Source organism: Rhopalosiphum padi, chromosome 1 (genome assembly GCF_020882245.1).
Source record: "Rhopalosiphum padi isolate XX-2018 chromosome 1, ASM2088224v1, whole genome shotgun sequence".
Lineage (NCBI taxonomy): Eukaryota > Metazoa > Arthropoda > Insecta > Hemiptera > Aphididae > Rhopalosiphum > Rhopalosiphum padi.
This window is the reverse complement of record NC_083597.1, coordinates 84,528,542-84,552,699: the sequence shown is the minus strand read 5'-3', so window position 1 is coordinate 84,552,699 and position 24,158 is coordinate 84,528,542. Positions and strand designations below refer to the sequence as shown.

General features: G+C 31.9%; 2 protein-coding genes across 5 annotated transcripts; one reads left to right on the top strand and one right to left on the bottom strand.

Annotated features, from left to right (window-relative positions):
- The first annotated feature begins 1,989 nt into the window (after positions 1–1,989).
- Positions 1,990–5,799, top strand: LOC132932004 (T-complex protein 1 subunit epsilon). Its single transcript, XM_060998165.1, has 8 exons — positions 1,990–2,258; positions 2,526–2,751; positions 2,822–3,020; positions 3,764–3,956; positions 4,033–4,302; positions 4,431–4,616; positions 4,695–5,013; positions 5,092–5,799. The coding sequence occupies exons 1-8, from the start codon at positions 2,151–2,153 to the stop codon at positions 5,217–5,219; spliced, it is 1,629 nt and encodes a 542-aa protein (XP_060854148.1). The 5' UTR covers positions 1,990–2,150; the 3' UTR covers positions 5,220–5,799.
- LOC132932005 (voltage-gated potassium channel subunit beta-2) lies at positions 5,362–19,687 on the bottom strand. Of its 4 annotated transcripts, XM_060998168.1 has the most exons (9): positions 18,726–19,687; positions 18,131–18,430; positions 12,783–13,196; positions 8,650–8,777; positions 6,461–6,667; positions 6,281–6,366; positions 6,140–6,196; positions 5,824–6,009; positions 5,362–5,662 (listed from the first exon to the last, which is right to left on the bottom strand). In XM_060998168.1, the coding sequence occupies exons 2-9, from the start codon at positions 18,319–18,321 to the stop codon at positions 5,561–5,563; spliced, it is 1,371 nt and encodes a 456-aa protein (XP_060854151.1). In that variant the 5' UTR covers positions 18,322–18,430; positions 18,726–19,687; the 3' UTR covers positions 5,362–5,560. The 4 variants fall into 4 exon arrangements, with proteins under 4 accessions (XP_060854151.1, XP_060854153.1, XP_060854150.1 ...); XM_060998170.1 differs by lacking the exon at positions 18,131–18,430 and having other exon boundaries at positions 18,726–19,683; XM_060998167.1 differs by lacking the exon at positions 18,726–19,687 and having other exon boundaries at positions 18,131–18,636.
- Between the last annotated feature and the right edge of the window lie 4,471 nt (positions 19,688–24,158).

Genomic DNA, 24,158 nt, shown 5'->3' with positions numbered 1-24,158 from the left:
AACGCCTATGCTTTTGTTTATATTTAAGTTGTTTTTAGTTATAACTTTTAAGTTATAACATAACTTATAGAAATATAATTTTAAATAGTAATCCTATATAGAGTATAGTCATGCAATGGTACTTATAGTAGTTACTTGGCTGGCGGTCCATAAGACATGCTCGTGCACTCGACCTACTATTTTGGTTACTTATTGTGGGGACTGGCATTTTATACAAATAATGATAATCGAGCATTCGACTCAGTGTCGGCCTGGCATATATAGACGGCCTCGACCGCAAATTTCCTTTGGGGCCTCAATTTTTTTTCTTCATTTACTATGAACAATGATTGAATTGAATACTTTATATGCGACAGCGGACCGTTTGGTGATGTCATACCTGCGTGTGTTGTCTTCGTCTTACGCACGTACGACATAGATAAACGCGTTTACGCACTTTGAGTAGAACACTCGCTCAATTTTAATTCCTATTGTACGGAGGTCCTCATACATGGACATTGTAATATTTGTACTCGTTACGATTTGCCCGACAACTTTATCGTACTTGTAGCAAACGCCAAACACTGTTGATGTACAAAATATTTTATGAGCGCACGAGTCATCTCGTTTTACCTACATTTGTATTGCACACTACACGACACAAGTCTACACCATAGGCGGACATTTGATTGAATTTTTAGGGGAGCTTTTTTTCTTTTTTTCATGTTTGAAACCGACGGCGCCGTGGGAACTGCATTCGCATTAGTTGGAGGATTAGGTATAATAATGTAAAGTGACCCCACAACCCCTTTTTATACAGAAGTTTAACATATTACCTTCAATAGTAGATTCGTGTTAGTAGTTTTTGTACACTAAAGTTTTATATCTTATACACTTCGTCGTCAGTGGCGCGACTAAGCCAATTGTCACTTTTAATGAAGGACTATTAAAGTTTTATTAAAAATGTTTACGTTATTGTTCTGAATAAAAATTTGAGTGGTCGATATTTATTGTAAATATTTGTAATATTTGTTTATTGTGATCTAAATAAAATACGGAATTAGAATGTTTTTAGTTAGGATTTAGAGCGGGCTCCAGCAGTTTGTGGTAATCGGAATAAAAATCCCCGACGAAAAACTCAGGAAAATTGCCCCAACCCTAGGAAAAAAAAATCCCCGAAATAAAATATCATGTTTCCTGATATTTTAACGATTAGTGTATAAGATATAAAAACTTCAAATTGATAAATTTTAAGTTTTAGAATATGTATTGTGACATTGTATTTATAAATTATAATTTATATACCTATTTTGTTTTATTAAAACCCGTATGTTTTTAATTAATTATAAATAATTTTGTAATTAGCGTTTAAAAAGTTTAGGGATTTTTTTCCTAGGATCGGGGATTTTTTTTTCGGGATTCATATTTGTAGTTGAATATTCATTATTCGGTTATTAGAATATTTCTATATACCTATCGCTTGAAATAGTGAGAAACTATGAAACCGACGTTTCTGGTAAAGTAATCGAGTGACAAATAAATAAACGCAATTTTCATCATTAAATACGAATAATATTATGTAAATGGTAAATCTGTAACTATATAACGTCGACTAAAAATATAATTTTAATTTTAAGTATCTACTACCTACTAAATTTCTCCCAAGTCGTGTTTCCGACAATCCGACCTAGCCACCTAGGGCACTCGCAGTGTCGCACACACCAAGTTACATGGGCATTGGGCAACTAGTACTAAATAACATGACAAAATATTTTGTAATACTAAATAATGCGTAAATGAATAATGTCTGTAGAGTGTAGACTGTAATAAATGATATTCTGATATGGTTTATGCACGGTTAATAGATAGCATTTAATCTTTTCAATGTGGACCACGGTTTAAGATATCTTAAACAGACAGACCATTAGTTTAAGATAGGAGGGGGGCATCCAATTTGTCGAACCGTCGTCTGGGCGAAACTATACGAAATTACGAACATAAGAACATAACCTACAAAAACTATCCGGAGTACTCCGGACGACTCACGGTTTGCTCTTTTTACTTCAATACTTGCGTTCATCTTTAAACAGTATTTCAGGTTTCAATTACTTTTAATTTTTGTTGCTCTTGTATAGAGTGGCGTGACGTTCGAAAACGTCGAAGACGGGATCATGTCTTTCATACCCGGTTCGTTGGGTTTCGATGAGTTCGGTACGCCGTTCATCATCATAAAAGACCAACACAAACAGCGTAGGCTGACTGGTATCGATGCGTTAAAGGTTTGTTACTCTTTTATGTCCTTTCTTACTGTTGAAAAAATACGAAATTGATGGCAACGTTATTGTTATTGTTAATTGACCACGAGATTGTTCCTTAATTAAGAGCAATCTTATGTACCACTGACCAGGTGTGCTCCAACGCTCATCGGGTTTTAGGGCACACAGATGGTTGTTATTTATTTTTACTTGAAATGTTATACCAATCAACAAAAGTAGCCTAATCCAATAATAACATTAATGTAAAACATAAATTTTCTTTATATTTAGTCTCATATTATGGCTGCACGGTCTATCGCCAAGACATTGTACACATCATTGGGTCCAAAAGGTTTGGATAAAATGATGGTTTCATCTGATGGTGAAGTGACTGTCACCAACGATGGTGCCACCATTTTAAACATGATGGATGTTGATCATGAAATCGCTAAGCTTATGGTGCAGTTGTCTCAATCCCAAGATAATGAAATTGGTGATGGAACTACTGGTGTAGTAGGTATGTTAAGTGTTATTTAATTTCTAATGAAATTCTCATTTGTATTAATACAAGCTTTATTCTATTATAGTCATTGCCGGAGCTTTGCTTGAACAAGCTGAACATTTGCTTGATCAGGGTATACATCCTATCAGAATTGCAGATGGTTTTGAATTAGCTGCTCAAAGTGCTTGCAAGCATTTAGACTCGATTGCTGATTCATTTCCAGTTGATATCAACAACTTGGAACCCCTTATTAAAACAGCAATGACAACTCTGGGATCCAAAATGTAAGAAATATTATTAATAAATTATTTAAATCAAATTTTATGTACATCTAATAATATTTAAATTGATTAGTAATTAAAATAACAGATACAAAGTATTTTCATATTTTTTAATATATTACAATTTGATACTTAATTTATAGCCTTACATTAGTAGATTTCATTACTGAAGATGAAATATTTAAGGTTTTAAGGTATGTTAATAAAAAATTGCATAAAGAAAATTCCCAAGTAAAAAAATTACCCAAGGAAGATTGTTAGTAAAAAAAATTTTAGAGTACAAAACTCTACTGCACAACATTTTTAATATAAGTTAAATAAATATTTTTGAAACACTGATTAAGTACAAAATTATTTTTAATTAATATATTAAATTAAATGTATATTTTATATGTATTAAAAAACAAGCTTGATCAAGTTCTTAAGAACTATTATTTAATTAAAATTAAAAAACCTAGTATATAATTTTCAAACATTAACATTTGTTTTTTATTATAATTTAATTCTGTAAAAAAAAAAAAAAAATCGAGTATTATTTCTCCTAAAATTTGCTTATTAAAAAATTAAAACCTTTTTTATATTATTATTTAAATTGAATATAAGCATTTATACTTTGAAATAATTTGTTAATTTATCAAAATATTTTATTTTAGTTATTTGTATTCAAATTATTGTTAGTAATAAGTTAACTTTGACTTAGTTATTTTTTAATATTACCCATGATGTAAAAACTCATAAAATTTTAGTGTCAACAAGTGTCATCGTCAAATGGCTGAAATAGCTGTAAATGCAGTTATATCTGTAGCAGATTTTGATAAACGTGATGTCAATTTTGAGTTGATCAAAGTTCAAGGAAAAGAAGGAGGAAGATTAGAAGATACAATGTTAGTTAAAGGAGTTGTAGTTGATAAAGACTTTTCACATCCTCAAATGCCAAAAGTAAGAGCATATTATACAATGTTAAATTTGTATTATGAATGTATTTACCTACTTGCTATGTTTTACATATTTTTAGGAACTGAAAAATGTTCATCTCGCCATTCTTACTTGTCCGTTTGAGCCACCTAAGCCAAAGACTAAGCATAAGTTGGATGTTGCTTCAGTTGAAGACTACAGAGCATTAAGAAAATATGAACAAGATACATTCAATGAAATGGTTAAAAAAGTGAAAGATGCTGGTGCTACATTAGCAATTTGTCAATGGGGTTTTGATGATGAAGCTAATCATTTGTTATTGAAACACGAATTACCTGCTGTACGCTGGGTTGGTGGACCTGAGATAGAAGTAAGCCATATTTTAATTTCTAGAATTTAATGTATAATTGTAACTATCAAGTATAAGAATCAATACTATTATTTAATATTACTAAAAATATTTTTAAAATTTTAAATATATTATCAAACTTATTACAGTTAATTGCAATTGCTACCGGAGGTAGAATCATTCCTCGTTTTGAAGAAGTTTCTAAAGAAAAACTAGGTTACGCTGGTAAAGTTAGCGAACTTTCTTTTGGTACTACTAAAGACAAAATGTTGGTGATTGAAGAATGTAAGAATTCACGTGCTGTCACCATATTTATCCGTGGTGGAAATAAAATGGTTGGTTAATTTAAAATATTGCTAATGTGTATTATGAACTTAATATTTTTAAAAACTAAATATTTTGTGTTAATATAGATCATTGAAGAAGCCAAACGCAGTATTCATGATGCCTTATGTGTTGTGCGAAACTTGGTGCAAGATAACCGCATAGTTTATGGTGGTGGTGCAGCTGAAATTTCATGTGCTATTGCTGTTTCTACAGAAGCAGACAAGATTTCATCCATTGAACAATATGCATACCGGGCATTTGCAGATGCTTTAGAAAGCGTTCCATTAGCTTTAGCTGAGAATAGTGGATTGTCACCAATTGATACGTTAACTCAAGTTAGAGCCAGACAAATCAAAGAAAATAATCCAGCTCTTGGTATAGATTGTATGCTCATTGGAACTAATGGTAAATTATTTTGTTTATTTACTAAATTTATTTTTTATATTTTATTAATATAAAAATGTTTAATTATTATTTTTTTAGACATGAAAGAACAAAATGTTATAGAGACTCTTCATAGCAAGAAACAACAGATTATTTTGGCTGCACAGTTAGTTAAAATGATTTTGAAAATAGATGACGTCAGAGTTCCAGGAGAAAATTTTGATTAGATTTTTATATCTTAAAAATACTTTACTGATGATCAGCGCTTACTTGTTTTCCTAAAACCAGTCCTTTTTTATGTTCAAAATTTACATTAATAATTTTATAAGTTAAGTTATACATTTTTCTAATAATAAAATACACTACTAATCAATTAAAATTGGACGTATATTTAACTTCAAACTATAATTCTAACATGATTACAATATTCGCCACAAGAACTATTTTTTCATTGAAGCACACAAAACGGCACTTTTCGTTCTTTCATGTCATACTCGTCATTGTTTTCTTTCATGCCATCAGCAGACATGCCTGTGCCCCCCAACACACCGGGGGGGCACACTGTTTGTCATCTCATTGCTAGAGTTGATACCATTGGTGGTCGTACTGGCTTATTGTCCAGTATACGCTCCAATTCGGCCATTACATTTGAGTTGAGTTTTGGCAACAACTATATATCAAAAAATAATATACAATGGTTGGTGTATGTGTGTTAAAATAATAAATTACATTTAATTATTATATTTATTAATTATTATTATCGCAATAACATTTTGAAATAAATACATTTTTATAATACAATAAAAATATTTTGTAAATCCAATTTATTACCTGTAATCCATGTAAAGCGTGATAAAACTGGTGTGTCGTTGCTGCTCCTAGTAAGAGGCATTGAACACTTTCGTTTTTTAATGTCCATGCTATACACAGTTGAACTAAGCTACAGCCGAGACGGTCTGCTATTAATGAAATTGAAAACAATATTTCCTTAGTATTTCTTGTCAATGGTTCATTGTTCTGCAACATTAAAATGAACACTTTTTAGTAAAAATGTAATATTTTTATAGTTGTATAATAATATTCTGTGGCCTAATTAGCCTATTAGTTGATAATAAAAAATTTAAATATGTAATAGTATTGCCTTTACCTCTTTACTAGGTGGTTTTCGATCGTCTTGATTCCAACTGATACTGGAAGCTTTTGTCTGAAACACATAGGGCATTTACTTTTTATACCTTCAACTACTTATTTATGATGGAATTAAAATTATATTTTTGTTTTAACTTACCCTATTGGACGATCTGCTTCTGAGCGAGTCTTTGAAAGAAGGCAATAATCCCATGGCTAATGGTGACCAAGCCATTAAACCCACACCTGGATATCAAATGTATACAAGATAAAAATTAAATGTATTCATTTAGAATTTAATACAATTGTATTAACGTTTACTTATTATTATGGTACTGACCGATCTTATTATACAGTTCAGGCATGTAAATCTCAACTTTTTCCCTGCACAACATATGGTATTCAGATTGTTCTAGGATTGGTGTAGAGCAATTTAATTGTCTGCAAGCAGTGTACATTTCTGTGACATCGATTGGTGACCATTTAGCTGTGCCCCAATACATTATGAGTCCTTCTGATACGAGAAAATCCATAGCTCTAACTACTTCTGCAAATATATTGGTAGATAACATTTATTTATTTAAATAATATTATAATTTTATAATTATTATCTATATTTACTAGTTGATTAAAATATTAAATACACAATATTTATAGGTAGGTATGCAATACATTAAATATTTTGTCGATTATATATGTAGTAACGGTACTAATATACACGGGAATTCTTTTATCATAAAACACTCATTATTTCAAAAAGTATTCATGTTTTTGAAAACATTTTTTTATATAATTTCAAGTTGTTAAAAAGACTACGTTTTTATTAAAAAATAATATTTTTAAATATTTTTTATCGTTATACTTTTTTAAGTTTTTTACTTTTTTTTATGACAACGTAGAGTTTTAATTTCATATTCCAAAGCAGAATAATTTTCTAAGTATTTTGATACATACAAATCGAATTTAGGGTGAGTAGTTTATGAGTTCTACGTATTTAAAGTTTAGACAAGCGGAGTAGTGGACAAACATTTTGCGAGGTAACCCCGTACCACTCTACTCCGCGAATTAAAACTTTAAATACTTATAACTCATAAACTATATTTGCCCTAAATTCGATTTTTATGTATCAAAATACTCAGACAATTATTCTGCTTTGGAATATGAAATTAAGTCTGTTCACTGTTGTCATTCAAAAAAGTAAAAAACTTAAAAATATAATTTTTTAATAAAAACGTTGTTTTTTTAACAATTTGAAACTATATAAAAAATGTTTTCAAAAAGTATTCATGTGTTTCATGTGTATAATGAGTGTTTCATGATAAAATTAAAAATCACCATGTATACGAGTTCAAATGACCTGTTGCAGGAGAGTTTTTTTGAATTACATACATATCATACACCATATATGACACATAATTTAGACTTTAGAGTACCACCAGAGGCGTTTTTATTGGTGGGGGGATGAAGGGAGAAATCGCCCCGGGCGCAAAATTGTAACTTGTAAGTCTCTTAAAGAGACACCACGCTTGAAGTTAAGTAGGTACATTTTTAGGGTTAGGCGCCAAATTCGTAAATACGCCTCTGAGTACCACACACAAACATACACATTCTATAATAATTTTTTCGTTTTGTGTATACATTGAATTATAATTCAGGTTAAACACGTAAAATTACTAATTCCTGTGAATATTTTCATTAATAAGGATCTTATAATTCATTTAGGTACCTATAATACATTCATATAATCATAAACATAAATCTCAGTCAATAGACAGGTATAGCTGTTTTAAACATTTAAACTTTGACATTTTGACTCGATCAAAATTGATAAATTATATCAAAATTGTGATTGTTTGTACTATGCAGCGGTGGTTGAAACTTGAAAATATTTAAAATTAATTTGACTTTTAGTATAGATATATCATAGTTACCTACTAGATACCTATATATATTATATTACAATAGGTTTATATTTTATTCAGCTGTGAATTATAAATGATAGAGCAATACCTACACAATTAAAGTATCTAATTAACAAGAATATAACAAACCCGGTGCAACACGATTGCACCCCATGAAATATAAGTGTTGATCCTTTTAACAATTTTTCAGGTTTAGGACTGACAACAAAAGTAAATTGTTGGATTTTTTGAGTCGTTTCATATTATGATATTATTGATATTATAGTAGATACACTTAATAGTTTAATACACTATTTAAAAATATTAATATATAAAAAACAACATACGCCTAAATACCTATACTTTATATTAAACACTCAGTTATTAAATGATAGCTTATAGAATATCGGTTTTGAAAATTGTATGTCTTTACTTACTGTGAGAAAACACAAAATACGTTTATTTTTCTATGTATTAATATTTTTAAATAGTGTATTGGAAAGTGTTTAAAAGGACAACACTTAAGTAAAAACATATTGCATACTATTATATTTCATGAAGTACAATCGTATTGCCTTTTTTCATGTAAAAAGCTAAGATGGGTGCAATCGTGTTACAGTAAACAAACCTTCGAGTGGACACATCGGATCGGCTTTTTGTATCAGAACGATGTCAATGTAGTCGAGTTGAAGTCTCGCGACGGACGATCGCACCGATTCGATAATGTGTTTACGTGACAACCCTCGTTCTTCGGATCTGTTGGATGGAAAAAAATGAAAAACAAAAACAAAATATTAGTATTGGGTATATATGTATACGGTAAATATATGATTAATACCTATATCTTATGAGTTATGAGTTATCATTTCTATAATGCATCAAACGATTAAACATTCGGGTAGCGTGACTAAATCGGATTTAGGTCTTATTGTAAAATATTATTATTATTAGATAGTGATGTCAGAGTAAACGGTATTTTTGTGTTTTACTATACGTCTCCACGTAAAATAAAAATTTATTTTATAGGTACCTCATACCTATTTCTATCATACCAAGTATACCTACATTTTAATCCACAATATGAGCAATCGAACCATAGATCTATAAACTAAGTTTATAAAGCTATGCATTATGAACGATGAATGGATCCAGCATCGAACCTATGCTTTTTGGGCCTACTAATTACTTGATGTACTAGCCTGTACTTCATATACCTATATGTACCATGTAAGTACATAATATACATTTTTACACGCCTGGTTTAAGGTGAGGGGGGCATGGTCCCCAAGCTCTCGATAAATAGGGGCTTATAAAGAAAAAGGAACATAATCCTATACTTCACCTTATTGATAAAAACCTTTTAAAAATAAAATAATATAATTAAATTTGTTTATCTTCTACATTATCTAATTGCTAAACTTCGACTTTAGTAATTTTTGTATAATTTTATTAAGACTTATGATAGTTGATAAATTTTGTACTGAGCTATAAAAACGCATTCAAGCTTATGAATTTGTTTCTGATAAATTGTACTCTATCTCAAAACTAGTTAATTCATTTGATAAGACAAATAGTATAAGTAGTGACGAAAAATCCAACAAGATCTTAATTTTTTTATAGATTTCTATGAGAGTTATGTGGATAGTTCTTTGGAAAATTAATTAATTAAATTTTGTGAGTACTAGATCGTCTAGATCTTAAGCAAATCATCAAAGGGAATACCGAACGATGATATAATTAATGAAATACTTAAAGGATTTAACAATAAATCATTGGATGGTGTGTTCCCTAAATTAGATACACATAGCAATATAGCATTACAAATTTATTTAACTTGGCTAAGTAGTATAGTTGTTCAGCTCAAAGGGCGTTTTTTTAAACTGATACATAAAAAACAATTATATAGAAGTACTCGAACACTAATAATTAAAACTCTCTAATGATATTATCATCAGACAATGATATTTTTGAATTTATTGACTTTGATGAGTCTATCAAAAAATAAGCTCCCCTAAAAGCAAGAATAAGGTTTTTAAACATATTTCAGAAAAAAACAACAGATATTGGTTTTATAAAAAAAAAAGACAATTCTTCTAGGGGGCCCATTAAAAAAATTGGCCGCTCTCGACCCACGAGGCCTCATACAGGGCTTACTGAAGTGAAGGCCCTAAATAAGCTCCCGAATGAGTCAATTATAATGTAGACTATAAAAACAATAATGTTATCGTATTTTTATTTGTTATTTATTTTCTTAAAGTATGGATCCAAACGCATACAATCTATATTCTATAATGGGGGATATCCCGAGTGCGTCCCGTTTTTAATTTTTACCTTTTTTATAGCCCAAGTGCGTCCGCAGTCTTATCAACAAATTATATTACAGTGCCTGAGTGCGTCCGCCGTCTTATCGACAAATAATGATGAATAGCCCGAGTGCGTCCTCAGTCCACAGCTGCTATAGCCCTATAGGTATCTATTTAAGATAAAATAATCGAACTTTTAAGATACCTACATGTTTGACGATCGATATGGTGGTTAAAATGTACAACTATAATACTTTAATTTGTGCATTTATGACTGTAAAACACTGGAAACGGTGGGGTAATTAATCTTAGCTCCGATAATAATTTTCTATGATTACAAGTTAAAACTTACTCAGTTACGGTCAATAAGTGCTATAGTGAAATTGTGTGCGAAATAGTGCCGTAATATTATATAATACAAATTGTCAATTTGCAAATTTTAAAAATGTCATTGCCCGAAAACATGCTAGCCAACACGGTAAGGAAATAAAAATTATTGAAAGGTATAAATTAAGATTTCATAAAATATTAAATAATAATGTTAGACGATGGAATTGTACAAACAAAAAGTGTAAAGCATATTTTAAAATCGGTGAAAGTGGAGATACTGTTATAGAGAATAAATTAGATCATAACCATGAAAAAGACGTACAAGACATTATGGTTAGACAAGTTATTCGTAATTCATTAAAAAGAAAAGCACAGGATGAAATTTGTGAACGGCCACTTAAATTAATACATCATGAATTAAGAAAATTAACACAGATACATTAAATAAAACTGATATGAATTGCTTTCGCAAAAGTATATATTTGGCAAGACGATCAAAACTACCAGCAAGACCATGTAATATTCAAAATGTACATGAAGTATTGGATTCGTTAGAAATAAAAACTTATGACGACGAACAATTTCTCATGGTTAATGACAGTAATCAAAATATAGTAATGTTTTCATGTGAAAAAAATTTAAATACTTTAAGTACTGTTAAGACTATATATGTAGATGGTACATTTAAGTATTGTACTAAATTTTTTTTACAATTATTTACAATACACGGCTTAAGTAATGGTCATTACATACCTTTAGTGTATATTTTACTTAATAATAAAGAATGCGAATCATATGCAAAATGTTTTAATATATTAAAAACTGAATGTGTTAAATTAAATTTATGTTGTTCTCCCGAATATATATTTGCGGATTTTGAATTATCTATTCATCTTGGCGCATTAAAAGTTTGGCCAACTATAATTATTAAAGGATGTCGTTTCCATTTGGGGCAAGCATGGTGGAGTCACATTCAAAATTTGGGGTTGAGTAAAGATTATCGCGACCAAACGGAAATAGGTTTATTTTTGAAAAATATATTTGGTTTACCATTATTGAATCAAGAAGATGTAGAAAACTGTATTATTGAAGATTTTATATCTATGATGCCAAAACATGAAAAACTCAACGAATTTATGGATTATATTATAGAAAATTATATAGATTCTGGAGCAAAATTTCCTATTTCCATGTGGGCCGAAATGAATAGTAGTTCTGAAAGAACAACAAATGCCTGTGAAAGCTTTCATTCCAAGTACAACTCATTATTTTATACACATCACCCAGACATATATACATTTTTGGAAATATTAAAAAAAATTCAAATTGATACTAAAATAGCAATCCGAACGGCCACACAAACGACAAACAAACCAAAAGGAAGTACGTGCAAGAAAATTACATACATTGAAGACAATATAAAACAATTTAAAAATAATAAAATATCAAGATTCGATTTTGTCAAAAGAATGGCATTTAAACACCAGCCTATATAAATATATAATAATAACAAAACATTTTTTAATAAATTGTATGCTCACCTAAACTTAACGGTGTAAGCTTAAATAAATAAATAATAATAATAATAAAAATAAATAAATAATAATAATAATAATAATAAAATAATATTTTTGGGGTGTAAGCCAGTTCACCTCCTCGTGGTGCACCCTGGGTAATTCTAAATGAACTGGGACGCATTCAGGCTATGTAAAAAATATGACCTTTTTCTCTTGGGACGCACTCGGATGATACCTTATTCTGGACGCACTAGGAACTTTAAAAAGGGGTCATTTCGGGACGCACTCGGGAAACTCCCCTATAATGTCGCCCGCCTTGTAGGGAAATAAAATAAATATGATTTTAAGCGAAGGCTACAATTTTATAAAAATAGTGATTATCACTTCTAATTACACTGCTAATCACAGTGAAATATACACAGGTAGCAATGTATCATCGTATCAGGTAAGATGCTAAGTTTAATAAGTTTATGCCTATCATATGACCCTTTATATGATAATTTGCAACATGTATTTATATTTTAATCTGTTTTTATCAAGGACTTCAACCGACTATTGTGATGTTTGATACTATGATTTATGACGGTAGCGGATTGCGGATATAGACATACTTGTAGTGCCAATGGATTTTGGTTATAACGCTGTACGACACTCGTTTCCAGTTTTTCCTTTTGAGTATGGCGCCCAGCTGGGTCTCGGCCTGTTCGCTGCTCTGCGGACCCTCAGTAAGGTCGAACAGGTTGATGCCGGCGTTGTACGCGGCCGTCACCACCGCGTCTAGCTGTTCCTCATTGATGGCCGTGTTGTATGTGGTCCACGTGGCCAGCCCGATGTTGGATACGCGCAGGCCGCTTTTACCCAAGTTCCGGTACCGGAGCCCGGACGTCAGGCTGGGCGATTGTGCCGCGGACGACACCCGGTCAACCGACTCCTTGACCGCGGTCGCTTGCAGCTTGGCACACAGCTGTTCCGTGGTACTGCCCAGGTCGGCCATGCAGTCTAGGCTGGCTATCGGTGCCTTGCATCTACCAACAAAAACGAATCGTTCGTTAAAATATCACATAGGTAGGTGCTCGTATTATATTATGTTATTTAATCATAATATTTCTATAATAGCAAATACTATAAAACAGAAATAATTGTATTGAACTTTTTTTTAAATGCCCTTAAAATAATATCTATGTATAAAACAATATAAATATGTAATACTCGTTTAATATACACTTTGTCGAGGGGGGATTATTTAAGCCTAATATTCTGTAAACCCCCGACATCATCTAATCTACTATATCCCACTGTATTATCTGCAAAATGTATTTAAATATAATATACAAAGGTATACGGACCGTACCTATAGATATATAGGTGTTTATAGAGACTTCCAAAAAATCAGAAACGATTGTAATATTTTGCACAGAACTGTAATATATAAGAACGTTTCAAAACTAACTAATAAAGAATCTGCAGCGGTCTATAATTTACTCAGTGAGGAATGAGGATACTTGCATAATTTATGTATCTGCAGTAGTGGAATGTTAATCTGTTTTACAGCTGCAATAGCGTAAAACTGTCGGGTTTTTATATAGTGTTAGAACTTCTGTCGTTTATATTTAGATTATTTCATTTAACGGAATATACCTACTTAAAGTATTTTGCTGTTTTTTACATTATACGATTTAAACAAAAAAAAAACCTAGTATACACTATACGTATGAGTATGGCCTATTGAAGTATAAATAAGTATACCCAGCATAATATAATTATTTTAGTATCAATTGTAAAATGTATCATGTTTATGACATTACGACAGCAGATACTAGATACACCAATATTCCATAGCTATATTAATATAATAATATATTATATTATTATAACTATATTTACTTATATATGCTTACCCAGTTTACATACACTTTGTAATATTATGCCAAACTTCAAATATTAATATAAATCATTTTAGTAATTTGAAGTCTTTCAAAAGTTATGTTAAGAGTCTTAATTTATCTGGTATATAATAAATATTAGTAAATTCAAGTACTATACGTATGTATTTAATTATACTATTTTTTTCCTTCTTTATATTTGACTTTTATTCTAGTTATAATATTGTATACTATACTTTTCTATTTTATTATTCTATTATTAATTATTACATTATGTTATTAATTATTGTAATCTGTACAATTGTAATTGATAAGAATCGCTCAACCAGCACAATTTTGGCTAATAGGAGATGCTGCAATTTAATTTATGTTTAGTGTCTATAGAGTTATCACTTGTTGTTTTTACAATACCTCGAATACCTAAATATATTATTATTATTATTCTACCTATAAGTTCTATAATAGTAGGTGATTATGTTCTGATCAAAAAACCGTGTAAACATTGTTGTTTTATAATAAATTTCACACGAGTATATGACTTGTGGGTAATATTTATAGGTATAAACATTGTACGATCGGAAAACTATATAATTCAAAACAATAAGTCAACGACAGCGTTACTTCAGAGGTATAAAAATTTGATTTTTTAGTAAAATGTATTATTATTTATTAACTTAATAATAAGCAGTGTAACCCAGCCTAATTATTATTATTTTAAATGTATTTATTATTATTATTCAACAGTGGTTCTATATAGGTTTATATTTATGTAGCATATGACTGTGCAATCGTATTATTTAAAATTGTACCAATTATACGCGTATTTCATTGATTTTAGTCTATAGTAATTATTTAAATTATAATTTATATTGTATAATATAGTTAAGAATTGTTTTTCATTATACCACAATAGATATTTAAATTTATTAAATAGAAACATATATGGTATAGGTATTGCAACATTAGCAAATTCTTTTTGTTTAATTGTGTAAGTTTATTTTCTGTTTAATATATATTTTTATTTATTTATTCTTTTGTATTTCTATAAGCCAGCCAATTTGCTATTTACTTAATCTGCTTGTTAAAGAATTATATTTTATGTGCAACCACTGCAGGTCATAGCTCGATTATTATTGCTGTAACCTTAAATAAAGCAACCATATAATGTTTAAGTATTATTATAACGGTCAATCATCTAGGTACCTAAAATGCATAATTCTTTATTATTACAATTTTCTACGGAAAATTTGGAGTTATACTATATTAGAAAATTAAAAAATTACTACCTATCTCTTCAAACGTTTTGATAATATCAATTAACATTAACATAAACATTAAACAATATAATTTTATATTAATATAGAGTATACCTACATATACATAGACTTTTATAGTAAAACCCCGGTATAGTTCATATTATAATATGTATACACTATATTTATATTGTTCAAGACTAAATTTTTTTTAATATACAAGTTTTGAAAATCTTTAGGACACCTACCCTATAGGTTATAGAAAAACTCAAATACTCAATTCTTCCGATACACTTCCAATTATTATTCAGATTTAGAATAAAAACTCGTATACGTTATAATTTATTAATAATTGGTATTGGGCATCGACTGCAGAAGTAAATTGTACATAAAAAAAAAATTTCTAACCATATATAAGATGTAATGTTATGGCAATTTATAATAGTATACATTCACGAATCAAAACATTAAACGTGCGCGTGTATGAAAATCTATACAGTTGTACACTTGTACAATTGTACAATTTACGTAGGTATATATATACACAATTAGCTACATTACTTTATAGTTCGCGATAGTTTAAAATACATAATAAGACGTTTATATATATATATAAATGTATGTATATTATATAGTTGTCGAAGCTATAATGAAGCAGCAGTGCTATAAAAGTACACACATAAAATTTCAAGCAAGGACAATGGAATAGTGGTGAGGCAGTAGGGTAACATCAGCAGCTGTAAGGGTTTTTATCGATTCCCCGTCAGAGTTCTAGAGACTGCTTGACGCCTTTGCTGTGGCAGCGTGTGGAACGTGACGTACCTCTATATCTCTGACGTAGTGACATCGACTCAAAACGTTCTGATGTATAACGCCAATACATACGAAATCAAAACCAGTGTTTAAGGAAACACGATCGTAATACATAATCTACTATTATAAAATTTTACTCAAATAATTATAAAATTAATGTAGAGGATGGCTACGGAATCAGCAGTATGTTTCTATATGAAGTATACACACACCGATACGGATATGCATATTTTTCAACACTGCAATATTATTATTAACGAATAACGAAATAGTATAATCTCGAGTGCGGTTTGAGCGTATGTATATTTTATGATAGCTTACTTATACAGAGACGTCTGTTGCGAGTCGTCTTTGCTAGAGCTGCAGCTGGACCTCTGGGGACCACCTCCGTCGTTTACGGGAAATTGAAATAACATCTCGGGCGCGTGAAGTACAAAATATTATTAGCTGCAGGAGACAGACAGACAGACAGAGACAAGAGATAGTCGTAGAAAGAGAGAGAGAGAGAGAGAGAGAAAGAGAGAAGAGAGAGATAGAGAGAAACGAAAGACCGCGAACGGAATTCACATCATACGGCGGGCGGCGCGTGACGCGATATCGATGTGACGACGGCGGCGGCGACGTCGGCGGCGGCAGCGGTGACCGCGACACGATGGCATAATATTATGGTATCGTCGCGCGCGCACCCCGTACAGGTGCCCTATACGATATTATTACAACTGCAGTCGTATACCGCGGTTACCGGGTATATATAAATAATATTGAAATACGAAATAACGCGTACACGGATGTTAATTTTACAGGGCTACGTGTACGTGCGGCGATATTCCGTCGGATGCTGTAGCAGCACGCTTATTGCATTATTATTATTCGTGTCGCCCGATGCGCGCCCGGCGACCGGAAGTCGCGGTCAGCAGCTACGCGGGGCCCATCGCGCGTTTGCCCATCGCTCGCACGTATATTACGGCACCTGCGGCAGATATCGTCCGTCGTGTATCGCGCGACCTGGGCGTTTGTACGCGCACAACTGCCGTCGTGGGTAACAGTTACGCCGCCCTGGTGGGTGATGGGTCGCGTCTGTGCGGGTGCGCGCACGCGCTTGCGTTCCCGGTTTGGCGGGTGCCTTGCCGACTTTCGTAATTGATCGCTGTCGAGCCGCACTCGCGCGCCGAAGAACTACTCTCCCACCGGTCGACCGTCACGGCGGTATCGGAGTCACGTCGTGCGGCAGTCGGGCAGTCAGTCGCGAAGGTGGCGGCGGTCGACGGAACTTTCGTGACCGCCGTCGACGGCGCTATAACGCGTATATATAACGTAAACGAGGGGAGCGCCTCCCGTGTGCTACGACGTTAGTGAAAACTGCACGCGTCGTAATAGGTATTAATGCAGGTATTATATTATAAACGAGTACACGCAGCACCAACGGGGAGGTGTGCAGAAATATTTAAAAAAAAAATAGCAAAAAATGTCCCACTCAAGTATTATTGTAATATCGATGTAATACTATATATATATATATTATCAAGTATTGGATTCTCGGGTTAACGCATATTATATAAATTAAGTATTTATGTGTTATCCTATACGCGCGTGCAGGTCAGCGGCGTACAAGCGAACCATTAAACAATTGCTTATTATAATATTGTCGTAGGTACATATTATATATTATATATAAATCAACAAACTGTTGCGTATAGATGCGATATATAATATTATGTACTATATAATGTATATAAATGTAAAACATCGTGTCAATAACGGAATCCCGTATTACATATTTTATAATAGTTATTAACTACTATAAATCCATATAACATTACGGTCATCATATTTTAATTTATGGTCATCATTTGGTGTGATATATTTAAATCTTCTTAGGCAGGCAGACGGGCACACAATGGTAGATATTTATATATTTATATTATATACTATTATATAGGTGTACTATAGGTACTACTAGTGCTAACTAATATATTATAAAGTTTTGCATATAAAGAATAACGCGCTTACATGGATTGGACGGACCCGGACAGGCTGTCGACGTAGTGCAGCTCGGCGAGGGACTCTGACGCGGCGGCCGAGGCGGCTTGCGCCTGTATCTCCCTCTCCAGTCTCTCGGCGTTTCGCTCGGCGCGTTCGGCCCGCTGGTGGGCCCACTGCTGTTGCGTGTACAGCTCGTGTCGGGCCGCCGCCTCGGCCATTTCCTTTTTCTCCTTCTTCTCCTCGTCCGTCTGCGCGCGGCACGAGCCCGAGCCCGAACCCCAACCGAGCCAAAACTGATGGGCCAGCTTGGAAGGTTCGATCACTCCGCTGCCCGTCCGATATAATAATATATTATTACTATTACACCGACTATATATCGCGCGACCGGCGGCGTATATATAGCAGCGTAGGGAATCGTTTATTAATATTATTATTACCACACTCGTCCGCCGCCGACTCCTTCTCCTTTTACTTCTCCTCCTACACCGCTTCCTACTCTCCTTCTCGTCCAACACCACCACCACCACCACCACCACCGCCACCACCTATCTTGCCACGCGTGTTCTACGCGTGTACGCGGAATTAAGCGTGTTGTATTCCGGTCGTATAATGATATACGTACCGATGAGATAGTGTCTCCTCCTCCCCGCCACGACCATTTATTATTAGATATTGTTGTTGCGGTTGTAGCACAATATCGTGATTACAATACAGTGTGTATATTATACGTTGTCATCAATGCACATCACATTGTGATGTGTATCTATGTGTGTGTGTGTGTGTGTTATTGTGTGCACACGCGAATTATTTTCGCACGACGACACTGTGCCCGCAGTTCACGATTTATTGTTGTCGCAATAGTACGACGCGCGCGCCCAACGCGGTGCACCGCACCACCGCGTCGGAGACGACGGACGCGTTTAATAATAGAACCACCCGTGACGGGCGTGTGCGCGAACGGCTATAGCATTCCGAGTGTTCGGCGGTGGCGTCGACGAACGTTAAAAGTTCACGCCGTCGCGCGGACACGTTGCACGGGCCGTGTACGAGACTGTGTAATTATACGACGATAATTACGCGTACGACGACGACGGTGACGGTGACGTACAAATTGGCCCAACGTGAAGGCGACGGACGCAGTAAAACGCGACGATTTATTAATGGATCGCGCCGATGGCCGTAGACGTATATGTGTACTACATAGTCGTCGTCGTCGTAAGATAAATCACAATATATTTTGGCGGACACTCCACTGGTCGAAAACGCGAACTATACGGAAACGAAATCAAATAGGTATATGATATACCTATAACGGTTAATTGACAAACAATAATGATGTGCTGTACAGAGCGGGCGTGAAACGAGTGCAATTCGTTGTGGACAATCGACGCGTTTTAAAACAACGAAAATTCGACCATCGCGGTCGGGACGACGGTTAATCGCGGGGACCAACAGGCGTCGGTTCGCTAGGGGCGTATGGGGGATTTTATTTTCGTAATCCGCTCGGCGGCGGCCTCTGGTTGCTCGTGTTTGGACATACACACAAATACACGCGCACACACTCACCTACACTCGCTCACCACACACCCACACACACACGCTCAGAAAATAGGATACGACAGCGCACGATCGTTCACGGGCCACAACACACCCCCGCCGACGACGGTCTAAATACGCTGCTCGAGCGCTTCGCGGATATCTTCCACGCGCCGCCGCCGCCGCCGCCGACCCGGCATAGCGTCACACGGGCGGCACGCTACGGCCGCCGTTGCTGAACGTATATACAGGGCGACTTTTTAACGAGTGTGCTCGCCCAGGATTGAGTGCTCAATCGTGTTTGTTTATTACAAGTTTAGATTTTTTACATTTTCCATACAGTGTTCGAAAATACCATAATTATATTTTCATTACTTATTGAGGGTTTATTTTATGCTACTTATATAAAGGAGTTTTGTCTTTATTTTTTTCCATTAACAGCTCTTTCTCACTATTAACTTTTGAGATTAAAACCGAAATCGAAATTCGAATGACAAATATCAAAGTAAAGTCATCGTTCTAAACTGTATTATATCTACGTAATCGCTATAGTTAATATTAACTTTATTAGCAGCATGTAGTATGTAAATATTGTCCGAGTATACCTAATGATATGAATAATATTTATACTTTAGTTTATTAAGATTTATTTTGTATATAATCATAGCCCTCATGTTTTCTGAACCTAAATAATTATCACTGAAAATTATATCCTAACTATAATATTCAATCTCAAGTATAATGATTTAAAAAATTATAACAATGTGTTGTTTTAAAGTAAGTTTTATAGTTGTTTGTGGGAATATTCATTAATTATATTTAAAGTTATAACACCTCAAAGGGGTTTACAAAGTTTAACAATTTAGAAACTACTCGTTTTATTCTATTAAATGAACCTTTTAAACTAAATCAACAACTAAAAAATTTACAGCAAAAAAAAGAAAAAAAGAGTTTCTCATCTAAACAAAATTTGTATGTATAAGCCTGGGGTGTATACTGTACATGCAAAAATAGGTATACATTTTTTTTAAGAACTTGTGAATATTGTCTATATACCAGACAATTTCTAAAACCATAATTTGAAATAATTTGAGTGATTAAATGATAAAATGACATTGAGCACGTTTAGCGAATCATCCTGTATACAGGTGTTTGTATGTGTTCGCGCGCCACGCGACTTTTTCGATAAAAACAAAGTAGCAAAGGGTGCCGTTGAACGTTGGCCGGATGGCGGTATAGTGGTGCCGCCGGCGCGCGGCGCTTCGCGTGCATACTTTATTATAATATAATAATATGTAATAGAGATACGACAGCGCGCATGTGTATTATTGTAAAAATACGACACAGGCGCACGCGTGCGGAGAGTGTTGTTGAATTGTGAATATGTTACAAATCATAATAATTTCTTCGTGAATGTTCACTATAGCTGACTATCGTAATTTTATATTATACATTTAAGATATAAGATATTATAGATACAAAACATTGATATTACCATTGAGTATATATAGTACTATATTACCTATGTGTAGTGTCTAGTTGAGTAATATACCAATTTTGACGAAATAAACTTACAACTTAATGAATAAAAACGTAATAAATGTTGAGCTATAATATAGATTTTAGATATTATTGTAGCAATTTAAAAAATGGTGGGAAAGTGGGTATTGTTCTGCTGTATAGTAGAGATGGAGAGTAGATCACTATAATGGATGTGTTAAATTTGAATGCAATGACAGGTATCATTGTATACGAAGAAGAAGAACGATTCTGAATGGAGATGATTTGTCAGTCTAGGATAATTAGTAGGATATATTATATTATTAGCTATAAATAATAGTTATAATCAATTTTTAATAAAATATAATTATTATATTTATACCCATATTTTATGTCCGTCATGTTTAGAAGACGTATACAAAAAAACGTAAAAAATCTTCGAAAAGTAACCAATAATAAATAATTATAAATGGTTTTATATGCATTATATGCATTCTAATGAATCGTAAAAATTTATTATTTATTAAAATTTAAATGGCTCTTATTCAGTCAATTTTAGTTTTAGAGTCATGGTTAATAAATAATAGGTCAAAATGGCTTATAATAAAAATTCAGTTTATCCTAGTTGGTATAGAAAATACTGGTCCCATTTAAAAAAATACAAGTTGTATTGCGAATGTGTGTACCGAGAGCGTGAAAATTTTAAATTTATCTAAAAATGTGTATTAATATAGGTACACTAGCTGGTAAAAAAAATTCGGTTTATTCCAATATAATCTGATTGAGAAATTCAGTGTTCCCTAAATTGGTGAACACACGGTAGTACGGTTCCTATATGTATATATTTTTTTTTGAAAATATTAATTTGTATATTTATCAATTTCCGTAAGAGCATATTATACGTTTTTTATATATAAATCTAGATTCATAGTTTTGAGTTATAACTATTATGACCATAATAGTAGGTTAGGTTAGACAATGAGTAGAAATATTATACAAAGGAAATCAGGAGCATGTTATACAAAGTTGAAAATTATACTATTAAGGTGAGAACTATTACAAAATATTACATATTAATATTATGGTACATATATTTAGTATTAATTTTTCATTGGTTATTATTTATTATATATTTATTATTTTGAGTAAAAGTTTAAAATATTAATACAATTTATTATTTATACTACGTTAAAAAAAATGTTTTAAGGTATATTAATAAACAATATAAGTAATAACATTCAATAGGTATTAATAAAAAAAATGTTATTAGTTACTAATGATTTTCTTAAAATAATTTAATTAATCTTTTTCTTTATTTTTTTAAATTAAATTTGTAGTTTATTTTTTATTGATTACAAGACGTATGATATAATCTTATTATATGAATTGTATGTTTAATCACTGTAACAGCATGAAAAAACTATAGGTACTTATATTTATAATAATATTATCGTAATCGCTTAATGATTATATCAACTATAAAAATATAATTTCATCAATTATTAATTACTTAGAATTTGAATACTTCAATGTTTTTGAAATCAACAAATTTATTTATAGTGTCATTTAACTGTTACAAGCTATAGCATATATAGCTGAAAAAATTGAAAATTATTTACTTCGTCAGAAAATTTTTATTTAGTTAATAAAACAAGTGAAAAACAAGAATAATTATCGTTATTTTTAAATAATTATTAATTATTTGAAATTAATCATTTATTCATTTGGGGGGGAAGGTTGAACCCTCAAAACCCCTCCCTGCGTTCACCACTGGACTTATCATTATCGTATTTAATATATTGACATAAACTTCTAGTTTATTTTCTTATGATTAGAGATATATTTTGTAATTATATTAAATTGTATAGGAAATTTAATTTTAGTTCGATACTAATAAAACATTAAAACATCGTATTGATCATAAGATGGCAGCATTCAGCATTATCAATTATTAAATATTAATAAATTCGATAAAAATACAATACGCCGCAATTATTTTGAATGATTAGAATATTTATCTATTTTCAAATTATTATTTTAATTTTATATTCATAATAAATATATACTTGTAACTGATTCTTTTGAACTTAAGTTAATTTTACTTTTAAATTATACTATTATAATATAATATAATACATTTGTAATGTATATACGCATTATATATTTTCTCGATTGCATAATCGTTCTCTGCAAGATTTGACGAGGTTCATTAAATCATGTATTTTGGTATTTTATGATAGGCACCTATTATTACTTATTAAATATGATACCAAATATTTCTTATATACGTATTGTATTTGCAATTCTATATAAGGGACCAGCAATAACAACCCTTGTATTTTAATAGTGTTTCAAGCCCTTTGTTCTTAAATACTCAACACAGGCGATGGTTATTGGGGCGTTAAAACATTAATGCCAAATTGCATAAAAAATTGATTAATTTAATGGTTCACTAATTATGGGCCAATAAGTTGTGATTAAGTGACCGCCTGATCACTATTAATCCATTAAATGTTTAGTAATTTTTAATGCACTCCGGCATAAAAATAATAAAATCTAAAGAAATAAACTTGTATTAGTACTCGCAACATTAAAACGTGAATTATTAAAATACAAGTGATCACTCATCAGTTAAATTATTAGATAAACATTATATTCGAAAAATTATGTATACCTAATAACTGTTTGAACTTTTTAAATAAGAATAATTTATTTTTATTTTATTAATTACATAAACCATCTAATGGCATGTATGTCTGAATTATTCGACAATAAACTAAGTAAGTATATATTTTTATGTTGACATTTTAAATATTAATTCATAATAGTAAATAAGTTTTATATAAATGTTTTATTAACTCATAAAAAACTAAGTCATATCTTTGTTTATTGAGTCAAATATGTGTGAGGAGTGCATTAAAGCATATTTAAATTAAGGTTAATATAATAATCATAAAAAAAGTATCTATTTATAATATATAAGCAGTAGTAGTAGGTCACGTCATTTAGTGACCCGGAG